Here is a 16,386-nt window from a genome sequence, read left to right as displayed (position 1 = left end):
CTGCAGCACACACACCCCCCCATCCAAATCAGGAATTCTCCTACTGATCAGGCACGGTCATCACCAATTACATTATTGACAAAGCCAAGAATGTCCATCTTCACTTCACCTGCTTGACAAAAAGAAAAGCCAGAGTACTTTTCAAAAAGGAGATGCTATCTTCTTCAGAAATGATGAAATGAGTTAAAGTAAACCCAATAGCCAAAGGGTCCACAGAAGTCAATGGCGTAAGGTGAGGGGGTTCTCTTATGTGCCCCAAGTGTTTCACTCCAGTAACTCAGGCTTTGAACATCCTCCCAAATGATTTTCATACTTTATCTTACCAATGCCACTGAAATAACCAAAAATGATTGTTATTCCCTCAGTTACTTACATTTCACATGGAAATAAGCCACAACAGCATCACAGTGCAAATATTTAGGTCGTTCCTTCCTCAAGCACTGTAAATTCCTCTGTATTTGCTCAGCAACTTGTCTCAATTGATTAAACTCTACAGCAGAAACTGGAGGACAAGCCTCCAGTAATCTTCTCTGAAAACTAGGACCCCAAAGCAGCATCAGCAAAACCACCAGTGACACCCTCCCCAACGTGCTCATTAAACTACAAGTTGGTGCTTAATTAATTTAGAAAATGGCATTCCAGTGGCAGGCCAATCCAAATGTCCTCTGCTAAAAGGGAGGCAGTAATCAGATGGAAAAAGCAGGGCCTAAACATTAAAGCTTTTCCTGCACATATAATGTAGACTTAAAATCTCTTAGCTGTGATGCTGAAACAGAGTTGAAGGCTAACAGAAGATCCAGAGAACCGTATGCCCATACACACCCCCACTTCTTACTCCCTCACGAGTGGTATTCATTGCGGAAGAACTCACCCATCCACATTAGTGGTGCGAACAGGAGAAAGCTGGCTCAAGCACAGACATATTTTTCCCTTCAGTCAGCACAACAGGAAGACCATACTTCTGAAGCAGCGTTTTCAGGACCAGCTCACTGATCTTTACTGAGCCTAAAACTCAGCTCTGAAGAGCCAGCTGTGTGGAACTACCCACGACCAACCATTTTTCCCTTAAACACACACATTCTCACCATTTGTCCTTTCTCACTAGGCATTTTCTTCTTGTAAAGAAAACCTTTCAAATCTATATAAACAGATTTATAGGTATAATATATAAATATATATAAAATCTCTATATATAAAGGGTCATTTATATACTATACATATTTCCACCCAAACTGTAGGGTCTTAGAGCCTGGAGCATCTCAAATGGTTTTCAAGAGTACTGGCAAGCCCACAAAAAGGAACCTATGGAAGCAGTTCCATCCAGACAGCTTTTGGTATCCAGCAAAACCTGGACAAATATACTGGTCAGAAGAGTCTGTCCCAAGGCCCATCACAATTAACTATTTACTATTTCTAGGTATCATCATGGGGTTCGAATCAGGCCCCTGTCGGGAACTATGAGCAAGACAAATGGTAATGAACACCTGTGTAAGCACATTACTGCGTATGACTGAATTTGCTTCTGAGACTGAAGTTAAATAAGCAGCACTCAAGCATTTGACTAAACCGGGGTTTAAAAGCTCTGTATGTCACCAGTTTCCACGTGCTCTATGAACTGATGCTTGGATACCGCAGCAACAGGGTCTTAGGAATAGCCACCGCTCCCATCCGCTACTGGGCCATGGGGACACTTGCTCAGAGTTCCATGAAGACGACCACCTGGCTCCAAAACACAGAAACATTTCTGTTATTGCGAACAGACGAAGCAGCAGCAAATTCCTGAAGTACTAGATACCCTTGAAAGACTCCCCCGAGGTGACAAACCAGTCCACCTCCATGATCTCAGCTAATAACCTTCATCCAGGAATGCACTAATCATGGAGCTGATCAGTGAGTGGAGGTACAGCACTTCCCACCCACTTTGACAACGCACAATGATTTTCTCATAGCTGCGGCTCAGGCAGAAGAGACAAGATCAAGGTTCTGGACACTAAATGTAAAGTGCTTTTCTAAGGCACACATCTCCCATTATTCACTCCTATAACAACAATCTCACTTCTTGCATCATTAACTGTGCTGCCGTTTCCTACACACACACACCCCTGGGGTTATTTGTGTTCGGTTGGGCTTTTTAAGTTGCTACACACTGGAAAATTGTCCACATATGCAGCACAGTAGTAAGTAAAGATTCTCTCATTTCTGTCAGAGTTTTAAAAGTTTCATCAAACTAAATATTCTGAGGAGTTTTCCATTTTTAAAAACGGAAGGAACACACATCTCCCTGGAACCTCCTTCCAGAGCTACAGAGGACAGAGAGCCAGCTCCTGATCATCTGCATACCGTGACAGACTTCATCGCAGAAATGCATTCTGATGAGAGCAAGAGAGAGAGAAGGAAAGGTGGAGTCTATTAACACACGGAGATAAAAAGATGCACATCAACACACAATGATGCAGACTAGCTTCCGCTCTTTACAGACAGCTTGCAGAAGGTTTTCAATTCAGTTGAAATTAGGTCCAAGTCACTAGGTACAGTACATGGTCCTGCTCTCCCAGATGTTCTGAAGTACCTGTAAATTTTACAAGTTCTATAAAAATAGACTGAACAGAGTGAATTTATATCGGGAAGGTGGCGATGTAAAAGCTTGGAAATTCTGCATTTTTCAGCTTAGATGGGAGTGTATTTTCACTATATTATGTCCTCACACAAACACACATAGAGGACAAGGCAATCAGACCAAAACATCCTGCAAAAATAAAGATTGTTATGGATATTATTTTATTCCCTGTGGGAATAAGGATGACTAAAAAATGGCTTATGCATTTTCATAAGGCACTGTATTTCTGCTAGAAAAGACAGTTACCCATCCACAAACAGAGGCAAGTTTCAGTCCACATGGTATCTTTCACCCCAGGTTATCATCATGTTTCGGAAAACAAGCAAGATTCAATATCTAAAGGGATCTTCTCAGGAGATAGCTGGATGCAGCTCTTACATTTGCAGGTTTTCTGGACGAAAAAAATGAAGAGGTCATGTCTGCTCTCCTGAAGAGGATCATCTATCTGCCAATTTCTGGAAGGTGTGTAAGGAGAAGAATTTTATTTTCTGTATACTCTCAAAGTAAAACAGGGTCAGAAAACAGCGGAAGCTGCCATGAACTCAGAGAGGGGAAAAAAAAAAAAAAAAAAAACACACTACTATCAACAGATGCTGCTTCCTTGAGAATATCTCTTATGAATTTCCCTTAACACATTGATTTTTAGGCCAAATAAAATAATAATGAGAAAAATACCTTCCAAAATACTTTAACCGGCTGTTGATGGACCACATCTAACACAGTTCTGTACCACGCAGACAATTTTAGCATGTTTGAAGGTAACGCAAGGCAAGTCTCTGCATCATGGCACCGTAGCATGCAGAAGTAAAGCTTACGCTTATAATCATGCTAACATTGGGCTGATTCTTTTTCAGTTCTGCTTTTTCACAGGGTCCAACGTATCAGGGAGAGGACCATACAACCACAATTCCAGAAGGCGCTTACCTGGCACCACCTCAAGTCGCTCTCCACAAGACTGCCTTGGACAACACAGGTACGTGCACAGAGAACTGAAGAGCACGACTAACTGAGTGTTGTTCTGTTGGCAAAGGACATTTTCACAACTTTCACATATTTTATTGTCAGGGACATGCTCTTAAACAGACATTTTGATGCAATTACTATTGGGCTTCCAACTGCCATACTAGCTTTGTGAGCTAACAATGCAGACCAACTTAAAAGCAACATCGTCTGCATTCACTGCTAAATCTTTGAACAGAAGAAGGATGTAGCAAAAAAGAAAAAAAAAAAGAAACCAAAAAAAAACCCTGTCTTGTATCTTGGATAAACAAGGCAAAACTGCATTTCTGAACACTAACCGTGAGACTTTCAGGAATGGTTTTCCTCTAACTTCACTGGAAGTAGAGTTAGACCTACCCTAAATGATTATTAAAAAACAATACGTTTTGCTGGGACAAGAAAAACAGATGAGTTTAATCATCTGTCCAGATTCAGCACCCCAACCAAAGGAATAAAAGCAGGCACAGATTAAACAAACAGTAAAACTGATACTAGGGATTGTCAGGAATGCTTTACTCCCCCTTTTAATTTTCCCAATCCACCTACTCAGTGTATCTTCTCTGAAAACAGTCAGTTCTTTGGAACTAGGGTTGCATATACTACGTCTTGCAGAATTCTTAATAAATAGCTGCGCTGAAACTGAATTTACATGTGTTTTTCTCATTAGCTATATGTAGAGGGATTTCAAAATGCTGGCTACTGAAGGCCATAGTACTCTGACATCTACTCAAGACGACCAGAGAGGAGGATTCATTTGCAGATCACACAAGCATCCCTTGCTTAATTACCACCATATAATAATATGATTAGAGCACATAAAGCAGACATTTAGCAGAACATGAGGCACCTGCTTTCTTTATAAATAAGATCGCCAAAGAAAAGATACAGTCCTGGATATGGTAAGTAATTAGCCATTAAACTGCATCTGAAAATATTTCTGCTCAGTTCAATGTAGTAGTTTACAGACTTCAGTTTTAGTAAACTACAGGGAAATCCTTATGCAAAAAGAATGCAAATAACAGAGTAAACAGAGAGTAACCATGAGGCACAAGCTTTTAAAAAAAAAAAAAAAAAAATATAGGACCAAGTAATATCAAACTGCCTCAATTCAGTGCCGTGCCCATTTTTATCTGAGGCCATTCACCTCATCTCCATTACTCAGCACAGGCAAGCTATCCAAAACATTCAAACAAAGGATCGGCAACCGCACAGCCTGCTCCTTAGACAACAGGCTGGGTCCTGCCAGTACTAGGGCAAAGCTGGATTGCAAGGAACAAAGGATAAATTAAGTCTGTCTGTAGCAGCCAGTCACTCAAAGGACACTGCCACTTTCTGGAGCCACCTTCTCAAGTTCTCTTTGGGTGTTTCAGCATGGAGCGAGCAGCGCTGCCTCGGTTAGGGGAGGTACCAAAGCAAAAGGAACACTCAGAACTTACTCGCTCACCTCAGGATTAGCTGGTGGATGCAGTAAGGACAAAGGCTGACTTTACCTCCAGTACTCACAAAGTAGATGGTTAAGTCACACAGAAATGCCCAGCCATCTTCCTTTTCCCACACAGACTGAATATACGGATAAAACTCTTCTAGATACTGCCTCTACTCAGTAACTTTGCTTCCTCTCTCTTAATTTCTTTCCAAATAAAATCCAGGAATCTCAGCCTTTTAAGGAACCAAAAAGCAAGGCAGAATAAACTGCAATCAGACATAAGTAAAGAGTTTTACTGGGTAAATCACCATCACTAACCGGAATAATCAGCTGATTCTATTGCATTTTCCCTCCCACAATGTGAGGCACACTAAGAGAGGTACATACCTGCTAAGAAAGGGGATCAAGGTTTAGTGTCTTTAAGATACTTAATCTTCACCAACTTTATATAGGACTGGACTCCAACAGTGCTGAAAGTTTCAAGGACAATGCTGCTCCTTTTCAGCTTACCATAAATACAAGAAAAAAAAAAACCTCTGTGTTGCAGAAGTTTTAAACAAATTGGAAATAAAAAAGGCTTGCCACTTTGCCACACCAGCCAATATCCCTAAGTTATTTAACACAGAAAAGAGGTGGAATAGAAACTTCAACCTTCCCCATTTCAAAGAGGCTGCAAACACAGCTCACTGCTGTAACTGCAATTAATCACCCTACACATTTACCCTGGAGATGTTAAAATTGGACCAAGTAGCGATAAAGACAGCAATTAACTACTCAGTCAAGACAAACTTTAACAATCCGGGACCTTGCGAAGAAATTCTAACAGCAAATGAGATCCCTACCAATCACAAGGCGTCCAAGATTGCAATGAGGAGACTGCAACGCACAGCAAGTTACTTCAGGTCCGGTATATTCTCAAGGCAGATATCAGCTGCATAAAGACATCGATGGACACTTTTTCTCCTTGTCTATTTATAAGGAAAGAATGATAGTAACACAGAAGAGTGAGAATTAGCCACATCTTAAGGAGGGGGAAAAAAAAAAAAACCACCACCATTTAAAAGAATTTCCCATAGGGATGAAGGCAGAAAATCTACTGTTGATTCTATCAAGCACAACAACAACAGATCTGATCAGCCAAATATACAGGAACTCCAACTGTTACGGAAAAAAGAGAGAAAGGAAGTAACTTTAATTATCAAGGCATCCAAACTGAAACATGTCATGATTCCTAAAGAAGATAAAGACCAGAAGAACAGGGAGAGAATTCTAGCAGCGATGCCACATAAACAAAAATCACTGTTTCACAAACACTACCTTGTCAACCTTTCCACCTAACACTGTGGCACGAAGGTTCAAATAAACAGTTGGCGCTCCTGAAGGATCCTCTGAAAGCACTGATCAGAGCGATAACTGACCAGGCCGCACATAGTCATGGTAACACCGATCAGGCTGCATTTAAAGTTGAATCTCAAATGCAAGCATGAACACGGCTATTTTTGAAAATGCCAGACTCGTGCTTGCAGGCAAGCAGAATCCAAGTGAAGGGAGCCTACTGTACTAATCTCAAAAATACCACGAAAATCTTTACAGGCTTTAATACTGTATGTAAAGTCACAGTTTAGCCTTGATGGGGACCAGACTACAGTCTCTCTCTCTCACTCCCCCCACCCTCCAGCGGGACAGAGGGGAGAATTTTGGGAAACAAAAGGCAGCAAAAATGCGTGAGTTGAGATGAAACAAAAATAAATTTAAGAGTGATAAGAAAAAGAAAACAGTGATGGAAAACAAATACAGTACAATGGCTTACAACAAACCTCAACAGCCAGTTTCTTCCCACATAGCAGGAGGCTCCCCTCAGCACCCTCCTCACTCATACCCTGAGCATGATGTCCCATGGGATGGATCGGCCCTTGGGCTCATTTGGGTAAATTAACCCCAGCTGTTTGCTAATTAGTAACCTATCCCAGCTGGGTGCCCCAGCCATAGGGGCCACCAGCTCCAGTTCTCCTCCCAGCCCAGGTGAATATTAACTCCATCCTAGCCAGAACCAGGACAGTAAATTAATTCCTTAATTCACAATTTTAATCTAGTCCATTGCTACTTATGATTGGTTTCAAAGCGCTGAATGTGGATCTCCTCCTCGTTGCCTGTTCACTCTCCTGCAGCAGGCTAGAATGGTGATAATTTTACAAAAATTATTATTAAATAAATCCCACTTAATTCAACCTACTTTACAGGCAAATTTTAATTGGAAATACAGCGAGCCCATAGATAAGTTGCTGAACTTGAATCCTAAGGAGATGGTTAATATTTCCAACAGCTGTACAGTCTGTGTGTGTATTCTTAAGCCAAAACAAGTCTACCTGAGCACTGGAAAAAAAAAGGAAAACAAAACTGTGCATACGCTATGCGGAGGTGTTCATTAAATGAACAGTAGTAAACTTGTTTTTCTAACTTGTCCCACGGCAGATCACTAGCCACAGGAAGCAGACCAAACCTGATGTATCCCTTTAGCATGTTTTCATAGCATTAGCTTTTAATAAATATAACATACTCCACCCTCAGCGCAGAGCAGTCCTCAAGTTCCAGCAGAAAAACGGGTTGTTTTAAATATTTAGATTACATTACAGCTGGGACCTTAAAATAAGCAGTGACTTGTACTGTAGACAGCTATCAGAATCAGCTTGGCAAAATATGTGTAAGCTAACCTAGTGCGGTTACAAAGTATGAGCTTTGAGGTCTGTTAGGCTGGTGTTCTTACACATATTTTTATTATTTGTACTACAATAGTGCTTTCTGATGTCAGCAAACAGAAAAGCACCACAGTGCTAGATGCTGTATAAACATAAGCAGTAAGACTCTCAGTCTCCAGAAGGTTTACAAACTTCAGCAGAGAAAATGGGAAAAAGCTGGGAGAAATAAAGGCTATTCTCATTAGGCAGCAGCTACCACAGGCCTGTTCAGCAGGACACAGGGTGTCCAAGTACTTCGCTGAGTACAAGCCTAAATCTGTGGCTGAATACATTTTTTTTTCTATTTCCCAGGTCTCAGTTCAGTGCTTTAACTATGCAAGTATCTTTTTTCTCCCAGTGTTAACAGTACTCCAGCTTTCTGCAGGTATTAAAGAAATCTCCCTTCCAGTCTTAAGAATTCTCCTTCCCCTCGAAGGCCTCTGTCTGGTTGCTGCTGATTCAGATACTCAGGTCCAGGACCTGCTCCTGGCAATCCCTATTTTCACAATATTATTCCAGATTTATGTGATCGAATCAAACTGAAACTTAGCCTTCACTTTTGAGCTCCGCCACCAACAGCAGACCGAGACTTCCACAAGGTTTACAGCATTTAAGCGTGGAACAGACCACGCTGGGTGGAAGGAAATCTGGAAAGAACCATGACCAACGCACTGAGTCACCGCACTCAGTTTTATTTGCTATCTCAAGAACTAATACAAATCCAAGCATCTTCTCAACTCAATCTACTTAACCACCCATGGGTTTTTTGAGGAAAGCCTTCATTAAAAAGCGTTCTCCTCCCACTGCAAGTTACGCATTCGAACCAGTATTGTTCACGTGACAGAACAGTTCAGCTGCAAACTGGCTCAAAACTGAGTGCGTTTCAGAGAAGGACTCTTAGTGACTTCACCAGGCTTTGGATCAGTCCCAAGCAGAGCTTTAGTGTTGCCACATATCCTGCTACAGCCTCCCAAAGCAAAGCTGGCAGCAGCAGCAGCAGAGAAGGGTCAAGAATCCGAGCCATGGGATGTAACATGCCTTGCGTTCACTTTCCTGGTCAGCCATGCTTGTTTACATCACAGGGAACAGCTGTCCCAGCGTGACCTGAAGACGGCTTTGACTATTACGCAATTATTCCTTTCCAGCCTACAGAGAGGCAAACCTGGCCAAAACGGGTACAGGATTGAAAAAAAAAAAAAAAAAAGATCTTTAAAAGAAACCCATTTGTTGCTCCATCTGTTCAACCATGCTTGCTATCCAAAAGATATTTTCAGTAAATATGCCATAGGCAATCACAAACATCTATATGGTAAGTTATGTGACTGCATTACCAGTGGAAGCCTCAACCCTTTTTAACCTTTTGTCCAAGGAAACTGCTGTCTTTTTTTCAGTCTAACTGTACCTCAGATCTCCGAATATCTACTAACTGATGAAGCTGCCTGAGATAACAAAGAAAATACAGAGGGTTAACACTGAAAGGAAACCTGCTTTCTTAGTTCTGCCCTCATGGAATGACCTCCTTAGTTGCTTGCTCCTCCTAAAAACACCCTGTTCCCTCGATAACATTGTGGGTAAAACAGGGAGGAGACAGCTGCACGTGGGAAAACAAGCACACAGAGGGAGATTCTACACGGTTGCTCTGTACAGATAATTTTGCCTATACTTCAAGGCCAAAAGTTAGATGGGTGGATAGGAGGTGTGCCATACACCTGCCCATCATTCAGGTCAGTAACGTGGACATCATCACGAATTCTGACTGCTCTCTAAACCCTCCCATCCAGCCTCCACTGAGGTCTTGCAGTCTGTTCAGTCTTTCTGAAACTTTCCATTTATACAGCTAAAATACTCTCCAGAGCTTTGATCACAGGAGTGGTCTCAGCATCCCCTTGCCTAGTTCTGATCCACACAGACTCATTCTGTGGGTCCAATCCTTCTCACAGAGCTGCAAAGGTTGTTTTCCTAAACTGTCATTTTTAGCACATGCCCCCTCTGCACATTAGTCTAGCAGCTCCGTATTTTCTAATGCAAACATGAACCGCTTGCCTTCATTTTATTCTGTTTCAAAAAAGACAAACTCCTACCTGTAACTGACCTATATCAGCCTCTGTCACCTGCTTGTGCAGTTTTCAAACAAGGATGGAGGTAGGCATCCTTTCATGGTGCTCTTTAGTCTTGAGAGGTTCTCCTTAAAAACACCAGCAAAAATACCTCATTAAAATCTTTCTTGCAATAACTACCAAAAAAAAAAAAAAAACCCTCCAACCCAAAACTATGCTCTTACTGCTGCACAGCACAGCAGAGTTCACCTAGAAGGCAGAACCCCACCTGCAAGGCACTTTTTATGCTGCCTTATCCCTGAATAAGCATGGAAACAGTTTTCCAAGCACAGAACTCAGCCCAAAAACTTATTTCTCTGGAGTGTGGCCAGCTCAGCGTCTAGAACTCTGTGGCACCCAATTGGCAGAGAAGAGGCAGAAACAAGGCTTTCATGTTTCTGTGCAATGTTCCTCTGCTTGCTGGATTTTTCATAGTTACATTCATTGAGCACAGAATTCTGCAAATATAACAGATAGATCAACTTTTTGTTTTCCAAATGACGTATGTCCAGTGTCCAAATGGCACTTGAAGCATCAGTCATCAAAGCCTCATTGATACACAGGCAACTCCTAATTTCACTTGTCCCCACAAAAATATTTTGAGAGTGGTTTTTTTTAATATCTTGTTTCTAAAAGCCTTCCCAATTATGAAATTATTCTCCATCTCCATAGCCAGACATTTGTCCATTAGGACTCCTGTTTCTCAGTTAAGGCTCCTCTTAGGGCAAGAGTGAAAATAGAGATGGCACATTGCCTCCATGAAAAAAAGATATAAACCAGTGCTTCTTATGTTCCTATTCTATCGAAAACTGCCCCATCCAGCTCATAATCCCAATCCCAAACCAGATTCCTACTGCTTTAAATCACAATTGCTTGCTAGTTTTCAACACACCGAGCATCAAGAAAATAAATTTCTGTGCAAGAAACAGCTGCACCTAAAAGTACAGTTTAAAAGGAAGTTCTTTTGCTGATACCAAAGGAATGCCTAAAAAGCCACTCCTCAAAGTACTCCCTAAAGAAGAATAATGAAAAGAGTATTAGTTCACACAATGGAAAGAATGAGGACTTGAACCTCACCCAGAAGGATGGCAGAACAGACATACTCTGGTATTCGATGGATAAAGATCGCGGAGCCTAAGTTTGGCTTGCTCCTCCTGTCCTGCAGTCCTGACCGACACCAGCAGCAGCTCCTGCCCCAGTGACACATTGACAGAACAGAGCAAAGGCAGCCAGAGCAAAGCAGGAGAGGGAATATTTATCAGTGTGAGCTTTTGTACAGACCACGTATTTAAGATGGTACAGCTCTTCCTCTAATTTTCTCCCCTGCTATAATCACGGCACAGCAGAGCATCCGACCGTGACCAGAGATGAAACAGCAGCATGGAGACTCAGAGTAGGTTACTGTAAAGCTGAATTAAAACACTCAACTTGTGGGAATGCCTGGGATCATATACATTTACAATTTTGTGTTTCTGGAAGCTAGTGATAGTGTTTGGCAATAAAAGCTCTGGAAATAACAAATATTTAGGAGCACACAGATAGGCATCCCTCTTATAGAATCTGTCACACAGATTCATGATGAATCACGGGGATCCAGCACAGTTTCTGCAGCGGTCAGAGTTTCAGTCATGACAGCCCAGGCATCGCAAACTATACTTTTATTTTTAGATGTATTTATTATTTGTCATTTTTCAATCATCAAAGAACCAACAAAACTGCATTATACATTACTGCAAGGATGTGTGTGGCTGTAACCTTAGAAACAACAATTTCAGTGATCGGAAGTGACCTCCGAGCCCTTCCCCTGAGAGGAAAGACTCACTCGCTGCAAGCAACTACGCAAGCTGATTACACAGCTCCTTGTCTATAAAATACACACCACCTTTTCTAAATTTCATTGCTGGTGGATACTGTCATGTTAATGAGTCTGATCCTGTAATGTCCCTGCTTAATTACCCACTGACTAGAATAAAAATGGAAGTGCTTTGTAGCTTCTAAGGGTTGAGTCCTAAAGTCAGAACACAGTTAAACATCCTGCATCTTAAAAACAACATCATACCTACAGATGGAGTCAGTAGGAAAGCCTGGCCTTTCAGAACAAAGACAGATCCATTCCATCAAGAGTTAGTGCAGAAATCACCCTCGAGAATGAAATGGCACAGGAAAAAGTGGGTTTACGTCAAAGTAAGGCTGCCAGGAAAATGCAGTCCTACACCTTTCTTCTCCTGCACCTTCTGAGAAGCAAAGCTGAAAGCAGGCTGGTAACTCAGCACAGGGACACAAAACACAGAACTGCTTCGTTTCGTAACACAGCTTGATAACCCAGCTCCATTCCAGTCCTTAGCAACTCTGTCTTTCACGGTTGGAAACAATTCAACACATCCACTGTTTCTGAACACAATTATTTATTACGTTATTTCGGGATTCAGGAAAGGCTGTGCCTTAATTACAACAACATGTGCAGTATTGCGAAGTCAGTTCCCGATCACTGGCTTCTCAAGGAGGCTCCACTTCTCCAGGAAAACATTTGCTTTCCTAACACAAGAAGTACTTTTCACTCCACACTGGGATTTACAAACCACCCTGCCAAGCAGCGGTCACCATGCCAAATCACAGCTCCGCGCAGCCACTGAGCAGCAACGCGAAGAACAGAAGACTAGAACTGTAGAATGCTACCCTTAAAACCAAAATGCTCCTGTAGTTTAAGCCCAAGTACCACTTAGAGAACAGGCAGAAAACAATTTCTTTGGAGCACATTTTCAGGCCCATGAGGTAAAAATTAGATACACGGTTTCATTATGGTTAGTGGCAACTGCATCTATAACTACCTACTCGCAACAATAACTTTTAAAAATTCAGTTTGAAGACAAGATGGTGGCAAAAAGCCTGTATTGATTATTAACACTTGCTAAGACAGGAAAGATTCATCCGAGTTTTCTTCTCATTCTCTATTTTTCACAAATATTTAGGATTCAGAGAGGAACAAAAATTTGGTTGACAAACAAAACAAATGTGATGGATAGCTTATTGGCTTGTAAGAATCACTCTCTACAGAGTTACTTCTACCTGTCTCAAGACAACAGATCACCACCCTAATGCATTCAGTAGTTACACCTGAGACTATTGTTTAAACCAGAGAGACAGAACGTACGGGTCCTAATCCTGAACCTACAGATCCTAATCCTTATCATCCACTTGCAGCCCTTCACCTCCCATCATCTCCACTCCCAAGACACTGCAAGAACAGACACTTTTCACGCCAGTTTCGAGGCTCACAAGAGAATCCACTGTAGGGTTTCCATTACTAAATCTCTTACCTGGTCAAAGATCAAGAACAGCTCAAATGCGTTAAGAGATTTTCCTAGGACGTTCAGCACGCCACAGCACAGTTTGTGTTTTCTAGTGCTGAATTTCTGTAGCAGCGGGAATGAATGCACATGCTGTCTCAACAAACCCAACATCCCTTTACTGAGGCTGCACCACAAAAACCTACAGCTTGAGTTTATATGACAACGTGTCCCTGTCACTTGAGGGTGAAGGAGAAAAATTTATGAACAGACAATTTCAAATACCTTATTTTGCAAACAAGCGGTTTGTATAGCTGTTTCCCAAAAAAATGTTTTCACAATCTAGAAAAACAAGAAGGCAATACATGAACAGTCCTGCAGTAACATGCCAATACTAACAGCTCACCACATAAGAAATACGTGTCAACAAACAATATCCACATTCCACCATGGATAAAAACACAATTAACATTAAAAGCTTCAGGTCTCACGGATAAGAGGCTATACAATAGGTAAAAGGATGTTTGGGATGATGTATCTCACCAAACATCAATTCCACACCTCAACCATGGCATTCTTTTACTCAGGTCCACATTAGTTTCCCACAAACCTGCTCTCTTTATTACTGGCAAGGCATTTAAATATGTAAAATTGTCTTGCCAGTGACAGATGTGAGTTCAAAGAGAAGCGATTTGCTACAAAAGGATTAATACATTTTGAAAGTTACCGTCTGGCAAACTGTCAAACGGATTTTTATCGGTTTATTTTATTATGGCTGTCAATAAGCCCCCTGGCATGCAACCCACATCTGCGCGTGGAGATTAGAACGATGTCAAATATCTCCTAGCTCCAGCCAAAAATCTGACCTACACCATCACAAAGGTCGTTTGAAAGCCTGGCCCTTGTCTTCTCCTGCGCTCCTCGGAAGCAGAAGGCATTGGCAGTGCCGAGGTGGGCGCGGGCCCTTTGAAGAAGTGGCCGCTTCGACCACCGACCGCTTGACACCTCAGCCCAACGGCCTGCAAACGCAGACCCGGCGCAACAACGCGATTTTCAGACCAGCATTTCTGCGCTTGCACAAGGCTTCACCTTTCAGCATACCCGCAGCCTGACTCTCCTCGGCTCTCCAGAAACCCTCGCCCTGCCGAAGCCTCGCCCCGACACGCTGACAGCTACGGCCGGCGGCTGCTTGTCACCCCCCCGGCCCGGTGTCGGGCTTCGGCCCGGCGGTTCGCAGCCCCAGAGGCCTCCTCGCCTCGGGGCCGGGGGGGGGACCCGGCCGGAGCTGTCAGCTCCGGGCCGCAGGGGTGAGGGCGACGACGGGAGCAGCCCCCTCGCCGCGCCCGGCGCTCCCCGGACCGGGCCAGGCCGCCATGTTAGCGGCGGCGGCACTCGCAGCTTTCCCGGGGTACCGGTAGCCGCCGCCGGGGCCTAGCGCCGAGCGGACGCCGCAGTGCGCGGCGCGCAGGGCCGCACCCGGCGGCGGGGCCGGGCCGCGCTGCCCAGCGCCCTGCCACGGCCCGGCCCGCAGACGGGCGAGGGGTGAGGGGGCTGCAGCGGAGCCGCCGGGCAAGCGGCGAAGCAGGTGCCTCCCGGTCGGGGCCGAGGGAGGCTCAGAGACCTCCCCCCGCTGTCAGCGGGAAGGGGCGCGGGGAGGAGGGGAGAGGAGGGGCAGGGACCGCCGCCGGCCTGGGAGCGCTCACCCGAAATCCTGATCCATGGATTTGAAGAAGAACTTGTAGCTGTGCACGGGCCGGTTGCTGAGGACATTTTTGAAATCGGCCAGAGTGACTTTTTCCGGCGGGACGGGCAGCTTCACCAGATAGGGGGTCTCCTCCTCGTCGATGTGGTAGATTATTTTAGTCTCCGCCATGGGAGAGGGGGAGCGGAGGGGAAGCCGGCCCGGGCCTCCGCCGCCGCTCGGCTCCTCTCACGGCCTCCGGCCCAGAGCCGCCCCCGACAGGAAGGGAGCTCCCAGCGCCCGGCCGCCGCCGCGCAGGGGCTCCTCGGCCGGGATTTCGCTCCCTGCACTGCTCTCTAGCTGCCCGACCCGGGAACGGCAGCCCGCCGCCCGCCCCGCCTGCATCCTCCGGCCGCCGCTCGCCGACCACCCCCCCCCTCCACCCACCCTCGCCGCGCTCGGCAGCGGGAAGCTGCGGGACTCCCGTCCCCGGGGCCGGCGGGCAGCGGCGGGGGAGGCGGCGGCGGGGTTGGGGGGGGGGGGGGGGGCAACGGGGGCGCGGGGCGGCCGGGGCAGCCGTCCTCTTCCCGCCGCTCTGCCCGCCGCGCTCCGCACAGCGCCCCCTGCCGGCCCGGCGGCACCACGGCCGGCCCCGGGAGCGGGACGGGGACGGGGACGGGGCGGTACGGAGGGGTTCGGCTCAGCACAAGCTAGGACGGCAGCCCCGGCGCTCCTTCCCCGCCTCTGCAGCATGCCTGGCCGGGGGTGGGATGCCACGCCCGGGAACCCGCTCCGGGAAAAGCGGCAGCGCTGATTTTAGCAACCTGATGGTGCTGGTCCTGTCCCTTCCCCAGGGAACGAACAGCGAGAGCCAAGGGGCTGAGCGCTCGCTGCTCCCCATAAAAATCACCTCTCCCCTTCACGCTGCTGAGGCGCACAAATCGTATTTCGGGTGCTTTTGATGGTGGCGGTGATTTATCCGAGCGCCACGCACGCAAGATGCTCTGTTTGTGTAAACATCCCAGTCTCTGGCCTAAGAAAAACACTTGGTGTGGCGGTAAACATTCCCAAAGGGTTCGATAAACACCACGAGTCCCCTGGCAGCTCTCCCCTTATTTTTTCCTTCTAGGAATCAGTACACACTTTCCAGGTACCGACCCCACTGAGGTGCTCAGCATCCTTATCCACCTGAGGGCAGGAAAAGGGCAGCACGCTACTGTCTGTGCACTCGGTCTGTAAAGCTTTCTGCTCTAACTCTGCACTCTTCACAAGATGCAAGATATTTATGTATGTATTTATGGGCAGGGCAGAGAGATGACGTTACTCACAGCATTAAAATGGCAGGCAGACAGCTGTATTTCAAGTATCTCAAGAATTCGGACTCCTCTCCCCCAGCAGACCGGTGCCCTTTTGTGTTTCATCAGAATTGAGATGGGTTCTGTTTAAGCAGTGAGCTCATGGAGTCTCTGCAGATCATGAAATTTTCCACAGTGCAGTTGGCTTCTCCGCAGCTTATGCTAATAAGAGAGCAGAGACCCATTCGTG

The 16,386-nt window shown here is 45.1% G+C and overlaps 1 protein-coding gene across 3 annotated transcripts in view; it reads right to left on the bottom strand.

The window, feature by feature from the left end:
- The window catches only part of DVL1 (dishevelled segment polarity protein 1), an 86,822-nt gene extending 71,577 nt beyond the window's left edge, over nt 1–15,245 (bottom strand). The window contains exon 1 of one of the 3 annotated variants that reach the window (XM_086764587.1): nt 14,864–15,245. In XM_086764587.1, coding sequence (XP_086620713.1) covers nt 14,864–15,033 — 170 coding nt within the window. In that variant the 5' untranslated portion in view covers nt 15,034–15,245. The remainder of the gene's footprint in view (nt 1–14,863) is intronic. The other 2 variants (XM_086764588.1, XM_086764589.1) reach the window with 2 other exon arrangements.
- Nucleotides 15,246–16,386: the final 1,141 nt, after the last annotated feature.

This window comes from Chlamydotis macqueenii, chromosome 21 (genome assembly GCF_036417535.1).
Source record: "Chlamydotis macqueenii isolate bChlMac1 chromosome 21, bChlMac1.mat, whole genome shotgun sequence".
Taxonomy (NCBI): domain Eukaryota; kingdom Metazoa; phylum Chordata; class Aves; order Otidiformes; family Otididae; genus Chlamydotis; species Chlamydotis macqueenii.
Note: the sequence above shows the minus strand (reverse complement) of the source record. Positions and strands in the feature narration are given on the sequence as shown.